The sequence below is a fragment of the Trachinotus anak genome, unplaced genomic scaffold (assembly GCF_046630095.1).
Source record: "Trachinotus anak isolate AG129_WGS33_773 ecotype Australia unplaced genomic scaffold, CSIRO_AGI_Tana_v1 ptg000005l, whole genome shotgun sequence".
NCBI classification, from domain to species: domain Eukaryota; kingdom Metazoa; phylum Chordata; class Actinopteri; order Carangiformes; family Carangidae; genus Trachinotus; species Trachinotus anak.
In genome coordinates this window covers 17053080-17065923 of record NW_027273856.1, presented here as the reverse complement: position 1 = coordinate 17065923, position 12844 = coordinate 17053080, and the positions used below count along the sequence as shown (strand labels likewise).

General features: G+C 43.5%; 1 protein-coding gene across 1 annotated transcript; it reads right to left on the bottom strand.

The window, feature by feature from the left end:
* Positions 1-1851: 1851 nt before the first annotated feature.
* Positions 1852-12844, bottom strand: hnrnpub (heterogeneous nuclear ribonucleoprotein Ub). The gene is made up of 14 exons (XM_071478622.1): positions 12219-12844; positions 10697-10811; positions 8558-8637; positions 8028-8167; positions 7758-7857; positions 6964-7076; positions 6412-6675; positions 6185-6304; positions 5970-6098; positions 5716-5884; positions 5334-5609; positions 4933-5207; positions 4701-4838; positions 1852-3990 (listed from the first exon to the last, which is right to left on the bottom strand). Exons 1-14 carry the CDS (start codon positions 12679-12681, stop codon positions 3940-3942), a joined length of 2433 nt encoding a protein of 810 aa, XP_071334723.1. The 5' UTR covers positions 12682-12844; the 3' UTR covers positions 1852-3939.

Genomic DNA, 12844 nt, shown 5'->3' with positions numbered 1-12844 from the left:
TTGTTTACACTCATAGGAAATTGTGGAGTAGAGCAAATAATTTGCCTAATGCCTTATAACACCTGTTACACTGAGGGCACGCTGTCACTGACAATGACGGTGAAACCTGCTTGCCGTGCTTTATTGACAGTGGGAAGGAGCTACACGGCCACATACAGAGAAACATGAAGTCAATTCACATTAAGGCTCCTCATGTGTTTACATCAGGCTTAGACCGGGCCAAACGTTGCTAATCAGGGCCAATACCTAACGCACTGTTTGCCGTCTGAGTGGGGGGTCTTGTCATTCACTAATATGCTGCTGATGGAGGTAAACATGAAGCCCTGCCACAGACAGACAGGCAGCTGTCTGTCTGGGAGGGAAGTGGATTCCCATCATACACCTCCAGCAGCACCAGGAGGCATGAGAATAGAGGAAACGCAGGTGGTGCTGTAAAGAAGCATGAATGTCAAAAAGGTCATTGATTACTTAACCCTTACAGTGCCTTTATAAAGCAACCAACCCCGTCCTCTTTTAACGTGGAATCAAAGTAGGAGGTCGCCTCTATATAATCAAGAGGTATCACCAAATACACCTGCATCTGTGAGGTTCAATATCGTGGTAAAGCCTGCAACATGAAGACAGAGGAAGCGACACGCAGCTCTGCAACAGGGCGATTGATTAGCACACATCAGGGGCTAATAACGGATACAGTGGAATACAGCTGAATCAGTTATTCAGATCAGGCCGTCCTCCAGCCCTGAGTGACTGTGCAGGGAGGCTCCAAGCTCCAGAGGCTAACAGTGGAGAGACTGTACAGATGTAGCAACAGCTGGCCAGATGCTTCACCAGTCAGAGCAACAAGGCCACGACATCAAGAGTCCACAGCTTTCACCGCACAGCTCCTGTACAGCAGAGATTTGAGTTACATGCTAACATACTCACAGAGACCGTGCTGGCAAGTGGATGTTTAACAGGTAGTTTATAGCAGTGGTTCACAAAGTGGGGTCCAGGGACCCCCTGGGGTCCTTGAGGGGCTCCTCATCAAAAAAGGGGACTCGCTTACTTTCACTATGTGTGAGTATTTCAGTCATGGTCTTAAAACACTTTCTGTAATAGATCTAAATCTAAAAGTAAAAATCTTATCAAATGGGGGTCTGTGGTCTAATCTGTGTCAGTTTAGGGTCCTTCTTGTGAAAATGTTCAAGAACCATTAACATTTATTCATTTGGCATATGCTTTTATCCAAAGCGACTTACAAGTGTAGGATAACAGTAAAGCCACAATGCATTTAGGCGCCACATCTATTTACTAAGTGCTGGGAGATTGTATAAGGAAGTGTAACAGAAAGTGCTAGTTAGACATGTTCCGGTTTTTAGGAAAGGTGATAAACCACTGGTTTATATTGTTTACAGTTTGGATTGACAAGGAATTCAAAAATTCATTCAATAGATGTTGGCACATTTCAGTCTGGACACTACAGCAGCAGCACTAGCACAGCTAAAACAAACACACCATCGCCTGGTGGTGGCAGCATCATGTGGAGGTGGAGCCCTGTGCTGGGGGGGGAAATCCTGGAGGAAAACTTGATGCAGTCTCCAAGACACCTGTAGTTTAGGAGATTCGTTTTCCTGCAGGACAATGAGCTCGACCATGAAGCCAATGCTACACAATAAACTCATGATCCCCAGGCAGCACGGCAGAGCCTGAGCAGCTTTGCAAAGACGAAATGTGAATACTGAGCTGGAGGGCGCAAATATTCATGTAAACAAGCATTTTGTCGAGATCGGTGTCAAAAAGCCACATTAAATCTCCTTTGGTCCAACGTCATTACGATAATAAACCACTGTAATAAATCACAAAGCCACTGTATACCAGCTTCTTTAACTTTAATAGAGTTGAGACAAATTAAAAAAGAAAATACAATCCCCAAAGTTTTAAACACAAATATCAAAAAACCATCAGATAGAAAAGACAACAAATTTCAAAAAGTCTCAAAGCTTTTGCACTGTTGGTTTAATAATAAAAGACCTGATATACAACCTGCAACATAAAGCGATAAAAATATAGAGTCTGTAGTATTATAGATTATACTGTAAACTCAAAGCTCGCATTCTGCTAGATTTATGTATCCAGTACAATAAAACAGGAGGGCACAAACTCTCCAGACGTTTAAATAGAATCGACAGTTCATCACACAGCAGTACTCTGGCAAACTAACACTTTCTTAGTCACAATACAGTTATTACTCAAAGTCAATTAATTCATGAACATTCGTGCATGGTTGAAATAGTGGTGAAGTATTTACATGTTTACTAAATATCAACATGGGCAGTTAAAAAATGAAAAAAAATAAAAAATGGACACACGCTACCGAATGAAGTCTGATCTACTGTAAGTGTTTGTTTTCCAGCTCTGGTGTTGTTCCAGTGTAGAAGCACAAATTTGGGCGTCCTCTGTCAGGACACGTTAATGAGCTGTTTGAATGAGCTGCCATTATTGCTGGGCCACACAGTCACCACCATGGACTCTGCTTTGAAACAACTGAATGATGCCGTTAAAGTTTCTCTCTGCTTCTCTCATCCATCTGAAAAGGTCTTCATGAACTGTTGGTTGTGTGGGTGTGTTGTGACACTGTGTAGCCCTTTAGGTTTGCTGGTGAAAATGAGCAACCCCTCCATCTCTTTCCAAACCACTTTGTGCTGAACTCGCATCATTGATTTGTTCAAAATTGAAATAGTTGCGTTAATCTAAAATCCTTAAAGTATACATGCAAAAAAAATAAAGTAAAATGCTGTTGTGGTTCTGGTTTTTAACTCGACTGATTAATGCTAGATATTTTTCAGAAGTCTACTGCACTAAAGGAACCATTGATAATCTAGGAACCACACTTCCTCCTGAGAATCAAGCATAACCAGTGCTCTAATTTTTTATATAAATTAAATCCAAAAAGGCATAATGTAGTACTAAAAATGGCTTACTTATATCCTTAAAATGGCTCGGCCAAAATACTTTCTCAAAACAATGCATCAGAATAGTTAAAAGACTGGAAATGACATATCAAAGACAGGACACTTGGATGGAATACTTTACTAATGAGTTGTCAACTGGGGCTGATGTCCTTATTGTTTGAAGTAGCAAACGAGGCCATCGCCCATTCAAAGGTCTTTTACGCACCTTTGAACCGAATCAAAAGTCATAAGCCAGGAAGAATGTAAAAAAGCCAACGAGTTGTTTATTGTAGGTCTATGGTTTAGGTTACAGGTTTGATAGTAGGAACAAAAGACAAAAACGTTGCTGTAATTTATCTGCTGCTTCAGTTTAACTGTTTGACAGTGGACTCTATTGACACGTACAGTCTAACAATATCATCAGCTACCATGCTTCTTGCTAAGAAGCCAAGGTTCCTCTCAATCATTATCGTTTCTTAAACTTCTCATACAAGCTATGCAAAAAAAAGGAAACATATTTACAATTTGTAATTTAAAAAAAGAAAAGAAAAAAACAAAAAAAATAAACCACAGCACAGATAAAATGCACAACCCTGAAAAAAATCTTTCTTGACATTTGCCAGGCGGGCAAATGTTTCTGGTTCCTGATATTACAAACAGATTTGTTTTAAAAGCACGTCATTTAAAAGTGGTGGAAAAAAGATAATGAAATATACAACAAAAGAAAAAGGAAATAAACAGATGATTGAATAAGAGACTGAACCCACGTCGTACAAGTGTATATAGATACTGTATATATAAAGCTTCAATTTCACTCCGGCTGCCTGGTCTCCTCTCTGATGTGGAATGTTGTTGCTCCATATCGCTTTAGTCTTCGTAGTAAGTTGATGGGTTTTAGATTAATAAAAGTGGGTTCTAGAAAAAAAGAAAAATTAAACAGCGGGGTGGAGGGATGTTCCGTGGCAAGCGGTGGGTCTCTGTCGGCCACCAGTCCGTTAGAACAAGTGTTTTAATAATATCCAGGCTGGTACTGCTGGCTCCACGGCTTCTGGTTCCAGAACTGCACAAGGACACAACGCACAAACGTTACTTTGTGTAAAACATGCTTCATACTGACAGGTCACATCTACCTTCAAGGCAACACCTGCTCTTTTTAAAATGTACAACAATGTAAACATCAGGATGTGTTGCCACCTGTGTTTGGTCAAAGTTAGTGTATGTTACTGTTCCCTGATGACAAGCAGGGACCAGTTTGAAAACTGCTGCTGCTGCATTTTAGGATGCGAGGTCTCAGATCCAGAGTGGTCTGACAGAAGGTGTTTTATTCACAAATTAAATGACAAAATAAAACAAACCTGGAAGATGTGAAAAAGGATAATGTGAAGAAAGGGGGAAATGAATCTTAAACTGCTTTGCAGTGCTTGTAACAGCTTGTATGTGATTTTTACAAGCCCAGCTGCTGATAACAGGTACTTGAAATTACTGTTTGACTCACTTGGGCAAACTCATGCAGGTTGTTAATTAGAATAAATGTGTTTTAATCACCATCATTTGTTGTTTCTCATTGACCTGTGGAGCTGATTCACTTCCCTAAGTTCAAATCATACTTGGGCTTGTGGGGAAAATATTTATCGGGTCTGTACAGTTTTATTTACTTACTTTTATTAAACTTTAACCTTTATCATCATTAACACTAAAAATAAAATCTATATCCCTGCTATAAGGCCTGGTGTGAGCAGAAGAGACAATCTCAGATGCAGAAACACTGACCCCTTGCTGCCAGCTCTGGTTGAAGGCCTGGGCCTTGTCCATGCCGTTCCTGTTGCCAAAGTTTCCACTGTTCCTGTTGTTACCAAAGTTGCCATTCTTGTTGCCAAAGTTGCCACGGTTACCACCTCTCTGCTGGAACTGTGGAGAGAAGAGGAGGAAAGCGGCCATGTAGAACATGCACTAACTGATTAAAACTGTTCATATGAATATGGAGTGCCGTCGCTGTGCCCACCTGGTTGGGATGTCCCCTGTTTCCTCCACGGCTCATGCTGGCTCCACCTCCTCTGTTCATGTTCCCACCTCTGTTCATTGGGCCACCTCTGCTCATGGGTCCTCCTCTGGGTCCCATGTTGCCCCTCATTGGCCCGCCCCTGGGGGATCCGCCCAGGCTGGGAATGGGCCCGCCACCCCGGTTGAAGTTTCCACGGTTGGGGAATCCTCCTCTGAAGGCTGGGGGAGGCAGGAAGCCACGAGGTGGACGGTTGAAACCGCCACGAGGACCGGGAGCTGCAGACAGATCAAAACAGTACAAGTTGGGATGAATTCAACTACTTAAAAATATAGTTTAAATAAGAAGAACATAACATTTTCTGACTAAATGTCATTAATTACTCGTCTAAACATCAATCCTACCTCCTCTAAAGCTGCCTCTGTTCTGGAAGCCTCCACGGCCACCGCCTCTCTGTCCAGGTCCACCGCCACGTCCAAACTGGTTCTTGCCTCCCCGGCCGCCACCGCGCATGCCTCTTTTTGGTGTTGTGCTTCCCTGGTTGGGTTTCTTCTCAGCGGGCAGAGCGGTCTTGCTCTCCTCTTTGTACTGTTCCAGCAGCTTGTTGGCCTCCTCCTTCTGCAGCTCAGCAAAGACAATGTTGTTGAAGCTCTCTCCCTCCTCAGGCAGAGAGTAGAAGCCTGAAACGAACAGGAACATGATAAGGGAAAAACAACAAGTGACAGAGAAAATGTTTGAACTATACAGTAGTACATATACTTTATTCCTCAAGCATCTTTTTTTTACCTTTCATTTTGAGGACAGCATGCTCAGGCACTTCTTTGCCGTCACTCTCGACCTTCTTCTGGACTCTCTGCTTGTAGTCTTCGTCAGAGGGGCAGACCACCACAGCCTTACGCTGGAAGCCTGCGAACAGACACATCTTCCTCTTCTGGCCCGGGGCAGACAGGTTAGTCTGGAAAAGTGGAGACAGATGCTCAGTTATACTGCGATTTATAACATCTGATTTTACAGTCAGTATCTGAATCAGAACCACTTACATGATCCAGGATGTAGTTTCTCTTCTTGCGGGCAGCGATCTCGATGAACTTTCCCAAGAAAAGAGGTGCTCGCTGGGAAATGGCGGTCAGTTTTGTGATGTCCTTTGATTGGCGTTTCAGGCTGTTGATCTGTGTGAAATGAGAAGATAGATGACTTTTCTGTGGGACAGAACATGGAAAATATAGGCTGCCAAAGAGCTGTTGTCAGCACTGACCATCATCTTGTCCACAATGGTGTCACTGCCCAGGATGTAGTATTTCCCAGGGTTCTCCTGGACATGGTTCTTCACCCATGTGGTCTTCCCTGAGCCTGGCAGACCCACCATCACTATGATCTAAATAAGAGGAAAAGAAAGAAAGAATTCTGACACTGAAACCCTCTTTGAATAATGATAATATACTTTCAGTGGGTGACTGAAAGAATATCTCCATCTACACGGACCTCGCAGTCTGCCTTGGTCTGTGGCCCCTTGAGCCCCCGGACCCGCTCACTGACGGGGATCTGCTGCAGGAAGGTGTAGTCCTGGGGCTGAGGGAAATATGGAGTCTCCATCTGACCAAAGTTGAACTCCACGGCACAGTTGTGGCAGATGACGTGGGGGAAAAGGGCCTGGCCGTTCAGACTCTCCTTGCTGACCTGGAAGGCAACGGCAGGATCCCCGCCGTTCTTGGAGAAGGACAACACCACCTCGTCGCCCTCAAAGTCCTGAGCAAAGTGAAGTGGAAAGTTGATGTTATGAAATGAGAAATCTTAATTTGAATCATTCTTCCTTTTCAATATGAAAAATAGAATAATAAAATATTACATTAATTTTCTTCCTGTCTGATGCACATTAAACGAGGGAACTATATATTCTGCAGAGAGTTATCATTTCATTTTATCCTAGCTTCTCAATCGTTAATCAGTTAATCAGTTAATCATGATCTTAGTTTGGCTTGAACGTTGTATGAAACTAATACAAACACCAGCAGCATATGATCAGGTATGTCTTACAATAAGGCAGCAGATGACATCATTCTCCTCATAGGTTTCTCCAAAGTCCTCTGTCACACAGTTGGTGGTCTTCTTGCCTTTTCCAGAGTAGGCGTAAGAATGCTCCTCCTCACCTGAACATTAACAGGAGAAAACATTAACTGACAGACACATTTTCAAACAGCTAACAGGTGGCATCATATTTCTGAATTAAGACACCAAGGCTCAGTAACTGGTGTGTGAATCATCTGTGTTGGCACCGGGCCAGCCACCATTACTATGATGCAGCCAGAGCTGAAGCCATTTTATATTAACATGTGGTGCTGCTTACAGACCACCAGAGGGAGCTCCTGGGACACATGGCCTTCCATACAGGATCACAGCAGCCCCTGTGTTTAGTGCCATTATGGTGCTGACCTTCATATATGTGCATACACCCAGAACAGTGTGTTTGTGCATGTTTTAATAAAAAGGTTCATGTTCTTGCAGACATCCAATGGATGCACTGCCCTCTATCCAAAATACTGCACAGTATGTTGAGCTCTATAATATTCAACATGTATGAATCTTAGCAAAGAGCGGCACTGGCTTAGACGGTGTTGAGACAATGACAGATATAAAAGCTCTTAACAGACTGTATCTTTGTCAGTTCTCTGTCCACCACATGTGATGTGACCAAGTACACACGTCTATTCACTGGCAGTGAATTAAACCAACATTATTGAGGGTAAACGGAAATTTCTGTTCACCACTTCATTCCACTGCCAACAGTATAATATGTTCAGAGCTAGTAGAGCAAGTAAAAAGGAACTGACCCAGGAGCAGTGTGCCAGTAGACAGGGACCAGCCAACCTGCACATCATGGATGTCCATGTTCTTGCTGGAAATGTGCTTCACAGGGATCTTCTCTGTGATCTGTTGACATGAAGCAAAACACATGAGCAAGATACATAAGGATTCATTTCATCAAGTCAGATGTGTGTATGGATTTTAGCATGTTACATGTAGTTTGTTAAGTTTGTGTTCAGGGATTAATAAAGAACAGTGAGGTAGGGCAGGAAAAGGTGTCAGCATTGTTACTGTACCTTCATCTCAAAGCAGGCTTTGCCTTTGTCTACACCATAGGTGGCCTTGCCTCCGGACCAGAGGTAAGCAAAACTCTCCATTGTAAGAGATGAGGCGCTGTAGCGGTCCCGCGACACCTTAAAGTGCAGGTCGCAGTTGTCTAGAGCACAAAAAAACAACAACATTAAAAACACTGCACACTCAGCGATCTGTATCAATGCAAATAAATCTTTGACAAAGTGAATAAAAACTAAGTGTGGTCAATGTCCTTTTCAATTGTCATCTAAGTCTGCTTTGCAAATACAACTTTGGATCTTGAAACACAATTAACCTGGCCTGACTGGAAAACTTTTTCTTGTAACCCCTTTTTATAAAGGGGTTTGAGTGTCCCCTGCTGCTTCTGTATTATCTACTTTAACTCTTAGCCTCATTACTTCTGGTTGCAATTGAGTCTTACAGAAAGCTTGGATGGAATAGACCAATAAGTCATCACACAGTTTGAACGGAGCGTGAAGCAACAATACAAACAGAATTTCAAAGGAAAACTTACAGGTATCCAGGCAGACCTTTGTGTCATCAAACTCCTCATCTTCTTCCTCCAGAGGTGGCACAGGAGACTTAAATGAGGCCCTGAAAAGAGACATCAGTCAGTCAGTTAGAGGGTTCACATGTCGATGGAGCTGCATGGAACATTTAGATGCCTTGGGTAGCACTTCCTGAAAAATACTGGGCAAGAGAGGTGGAAAGACAAACTAGGATAAACAATACAAAATAGAAACAGTAAACTGGGCAAGCGAGCCTCCAAACTTTTTGTTGTATTGTGGGCCTTGGCAGACAACACTTACCTTGCAGTATCCAGTGAAATCTACAATGTGAAAGACACATAGAAAGAAAGCACCTCTGCACCTCCGACTGGTGGCAGTGATAAAAATCAAAACAGACCTCTCCCCTTTCAGGTCAGTGTGTTTGTGGTCTGCAGGATTGCTGTGGGGTCAGTCACAGCAATAGTGGGTGTAGTTATATTTAACTTCCCATGTGTGGAATTCCAAATGAAAAGGTCACGACTAGCTCACGCTGTTCTGTTCAACTGTGCAGTACAAGTTGTCACCATGCTTAGATGTTTAAAAAGAGCAGTCAGTGTACTGAGAACTACAGCAACTTACCAACTCTGTAGTTTGAAGTGTGTACCTAAAATCTCTTGTTTAAGGAACTGGTGAAAGTGTAAAGAAGGAACAGTTCATTGATGCTTAAGCCTTGTTCCACCTGAGGCAATGGAGAATTAATCCAGTGGGGTAATTATTTAGTAGGAAGAAACAATGTGGGGTTCATCATCCCATTCTCATCATCCACAGCAGTGTTAACATCTCCCCAAGTCCAGAGACACCTGTCATCATATTTGTTCTCAAACAACCTTGAGTGCTGTACAAATGACTGCTGCAGGGGAGATCTGTGGTTGGCTCTACTGTCTGAGTTGGAGCATATGGTGAATGCAGCCCACACAGTGGCTGCCACACTGTGGGCGTGTGGCTGCCCAGGGGTCAATGGTTTCACATAGAGTAGATTAAAGTGCTATAATTCTATTGGGGGCAAAAATGGTAATGGGAGAGGAAGAAACAATGGACTTTCAATTGGAAATGGAACAACCCTTACAAAAAAAATTGATATCAGATATGAAGGGGGGAAAAAACCCCACTTAAAGCAGGAATACTATCACGTTCTAATACTTCTAGCATCCTGAACATTTGTGAGGAGTCCCAGATTTTTCCCAAAGTTCAAAAATGTCCCGAAAAAGTGACTATTTTCTGTCCAGTGATTCTTACAGTGTTTCAACAGCGCAATGAAAACAAAACACTGACCAAGAAGTAGGTACATGTATGCACACACATACACTTACAAACACCCATGCACACCATGCATGATGTCACCTGCGCAGGGGTAGAAAGCAGCCTTGCAAATACACACATTCAAACTATCACACCATGATAACACACACACACACACACACACACACACACACACACACACACAGGACATGATACATGAGACAGGAATAGCATTTTGACGTCATACAATCAGTGAAAAAAACAAAACAAAAACAACAAAAAATAAAACCATAAAAAAAAGGAGAGACCATTGCGAGGTAAAACGACAGCGAACTCCTCCGTGGACGTTCCAAACACTCTGGGAATTGTGCTACATCCTTGTGTGCTACCTTGCAGCAGTGGACCCTTCCTCCCACACCTCTCAGCTACTCCTCCCCCACCTGCCCACCCACCCACCATTCAAAAGTGCACATCTGCTACTGTCTTCTGGGTTTTCTTTGAGCAGCCTCGATTCACCTTGAGGACACAACTGGCTTTCCAAAACAGTAAGTGGCAGAAGGAACAGATGTGAAAAATTCACAGAGACTTGATAGATGCACTTCTGCTACAGAATGCAGTCCATTAAAGACACAATGTGAGTGGGCAGTGTAAAAGGTAAATGGTAAGGCTCTTTAAATACTCAGGGATGACCCTCAAAACATGTGTGTGAAAGTAGGGTTATTAATAAATAGTATAATACTTAAATATGAGGGTTTTCCTCTTGCTAGTTATATGTGCATTGGCACTTAAAGCCAATACAGTTCAACAAAGCTATGGATGGCGCTTCAGGGATGCTGAAGGCCATTTTTGCTCTGTCCCATCCTTACCAGCTGTATTTGTTCTCTTCAATAAATTCAAAGTAGCCCCTTCCATGTTCCTCCCGGCGTCTCTTAACACCCTTCTTATTCTTCTGATCAGCATTCGTGTCTTTGTCCGCATCCCCTTTGAAAATAGAACAAAGATATAGCATGAGGTGCTCCTTTTTGTGTGAGAGAGAGGTCGGACTGGCAGTGGGGTTCTGGCCCACAAAGCCCGTTCATTATTTACATTGTGTCGACCATAAATCATCAATATTAAAAAATTACTAAGAGGTAACACCTCCTGATTACAGTTAAACAATACAATCATATTTCATATACTGTAACAGCTCTACTGACCAGATAATAATTACAATGTAAGCTGGTCGAAATGAACATTGTGAACAGTATTTGCTGGGGCTGGAAAAACAAGTCTCTGCAAAATAAAGGGACATTAACCCTGCAATAAAGGGCTTAGAATATACTGTTGTCAATAAGATTCATGTAGAAGTCTGTTTCATTAAGGAGGACAAGTCTACTGTTGTCTGGGACAATGCATCATGCAAGGAAATGTGGCAACCTACTTAGACCCCCCTCCCACATGTCTTACCCTGAATTACTGACTAATTGTGGCTAATAAGTGTAAATCTATATTTTCTGTGCTGGTCCAACAAGATGACACTTTCTACTCAAACCAAGGACGGGCTAACCACGTGCTAGCAGCTCAGCGCCTGCCCCATCTTCCGCCCAGCTTTGGGTTAGCTAGTTCAAGTGGTCCCGGCTCTCTGAAGTCAGACACACTCGGATTTATACACAGTATGCCACAGTCACTCCGTGCGGAGAAATTTAGTCCCAATAAAATATAAGGTTGGTTTTGGAAAAGCCCAACTGTCATTCGAGTCTAGGATGATTAAGAACGCAGCACTAAAGCCAATAAACGTTTTAATCACTGGAGAAGGCTGTTCAAATATTTTGCTATCGCTTTATGCAGTTTTTGTCGGTTCGTTGTCCACCACAACCCTTGTTACCCAATTTCGTACCCAAACTCCAATAGTGGAACCACTGAGCTAGCTAAACGGACCAGCGAGTTAGCACTGCACCACAGACACAAAGAAAATGACGTTAGCTGGCAAGCTAACACACTAGCCAAAGCGAAACGAAAAGCCAGACTAAGCTAAACTATTAGCCTTCTCGTAGTAACGGTAGCTAACGGCATTCTAAAGCTAATGCTAAAGTTAACGTTCGTGGAATGCACTACCGCCATTTAGTGTTGCGAAACGGTTAACGTTAGCTAGCCATTGGTAACCGACGCTATCGTTAGCTGACCGGCTAACTGTTGGAGTTTGCGGCTAACGCTGGCTAGCCTAGTGAGGTCAAGCTATCTAGCTTAACATGGACGGCTCTGCTCTGTTGTGTGGTAACGCATTCAAATCCACTCCCAGACGGCTCCCTCCCGCGGTAGCATTAACGCTAAATGTTATAGCAGAAAACCGACAGCCAGCCACAGTCCATCCAGCCAATCACATTTTCATAACCAATTCGGTCGACTCACCCTCTGCAGCCTGGTCCCCGGGCTCACCATCCTCTGTGTCTATTTTCTCCATGTCGTCCACATCTCCCTTGAGCATGGGATCCATCTCGTCGTCTTCGTCCCCTTCCTCTTCCCCTTCACCCATTTCTTCGTCCTCGGCAACGCCATCGCCATCACCGTTACCGTCGCCCCCATTCTCCGGCTCTTCTTCCTCCTCCTCCTCGTTGGCCTCCATGCTTTCTTCTATCGGGCCATCGCCCTCTTCTTCCTCTCCCATACCCTCTTGGTCGGCGGCCTGGCCGAAACCCTCGTCCGCAGCAGTTTCTTGGTCCAGCGGAGAGTCTCCGGCAAGGGCCTCCTCGTCCAACGCGGCCTGCAGGCGGTCCATCAGCTCGGCCTTCAGCCCCTTGTCCGAAAGATTACGCTTTTTCAGCTCGTCCTTCAGCTCGTTGACTTTCAGCTTTTTGACGTTGATTGAGCTCATTGTGAATGTTTTACGGCAAAACGTATTAAATAAAATTAACAAACACGACGATAAATAAATTACTGGACGCTCTTTGTTAACGGATGTGGCTCTATACTGCGCCAAATGGCACCCGCTGTCCGACCAATGTTTCACCGGCAAAGAGCTGTGCGGAGTCTGTGGT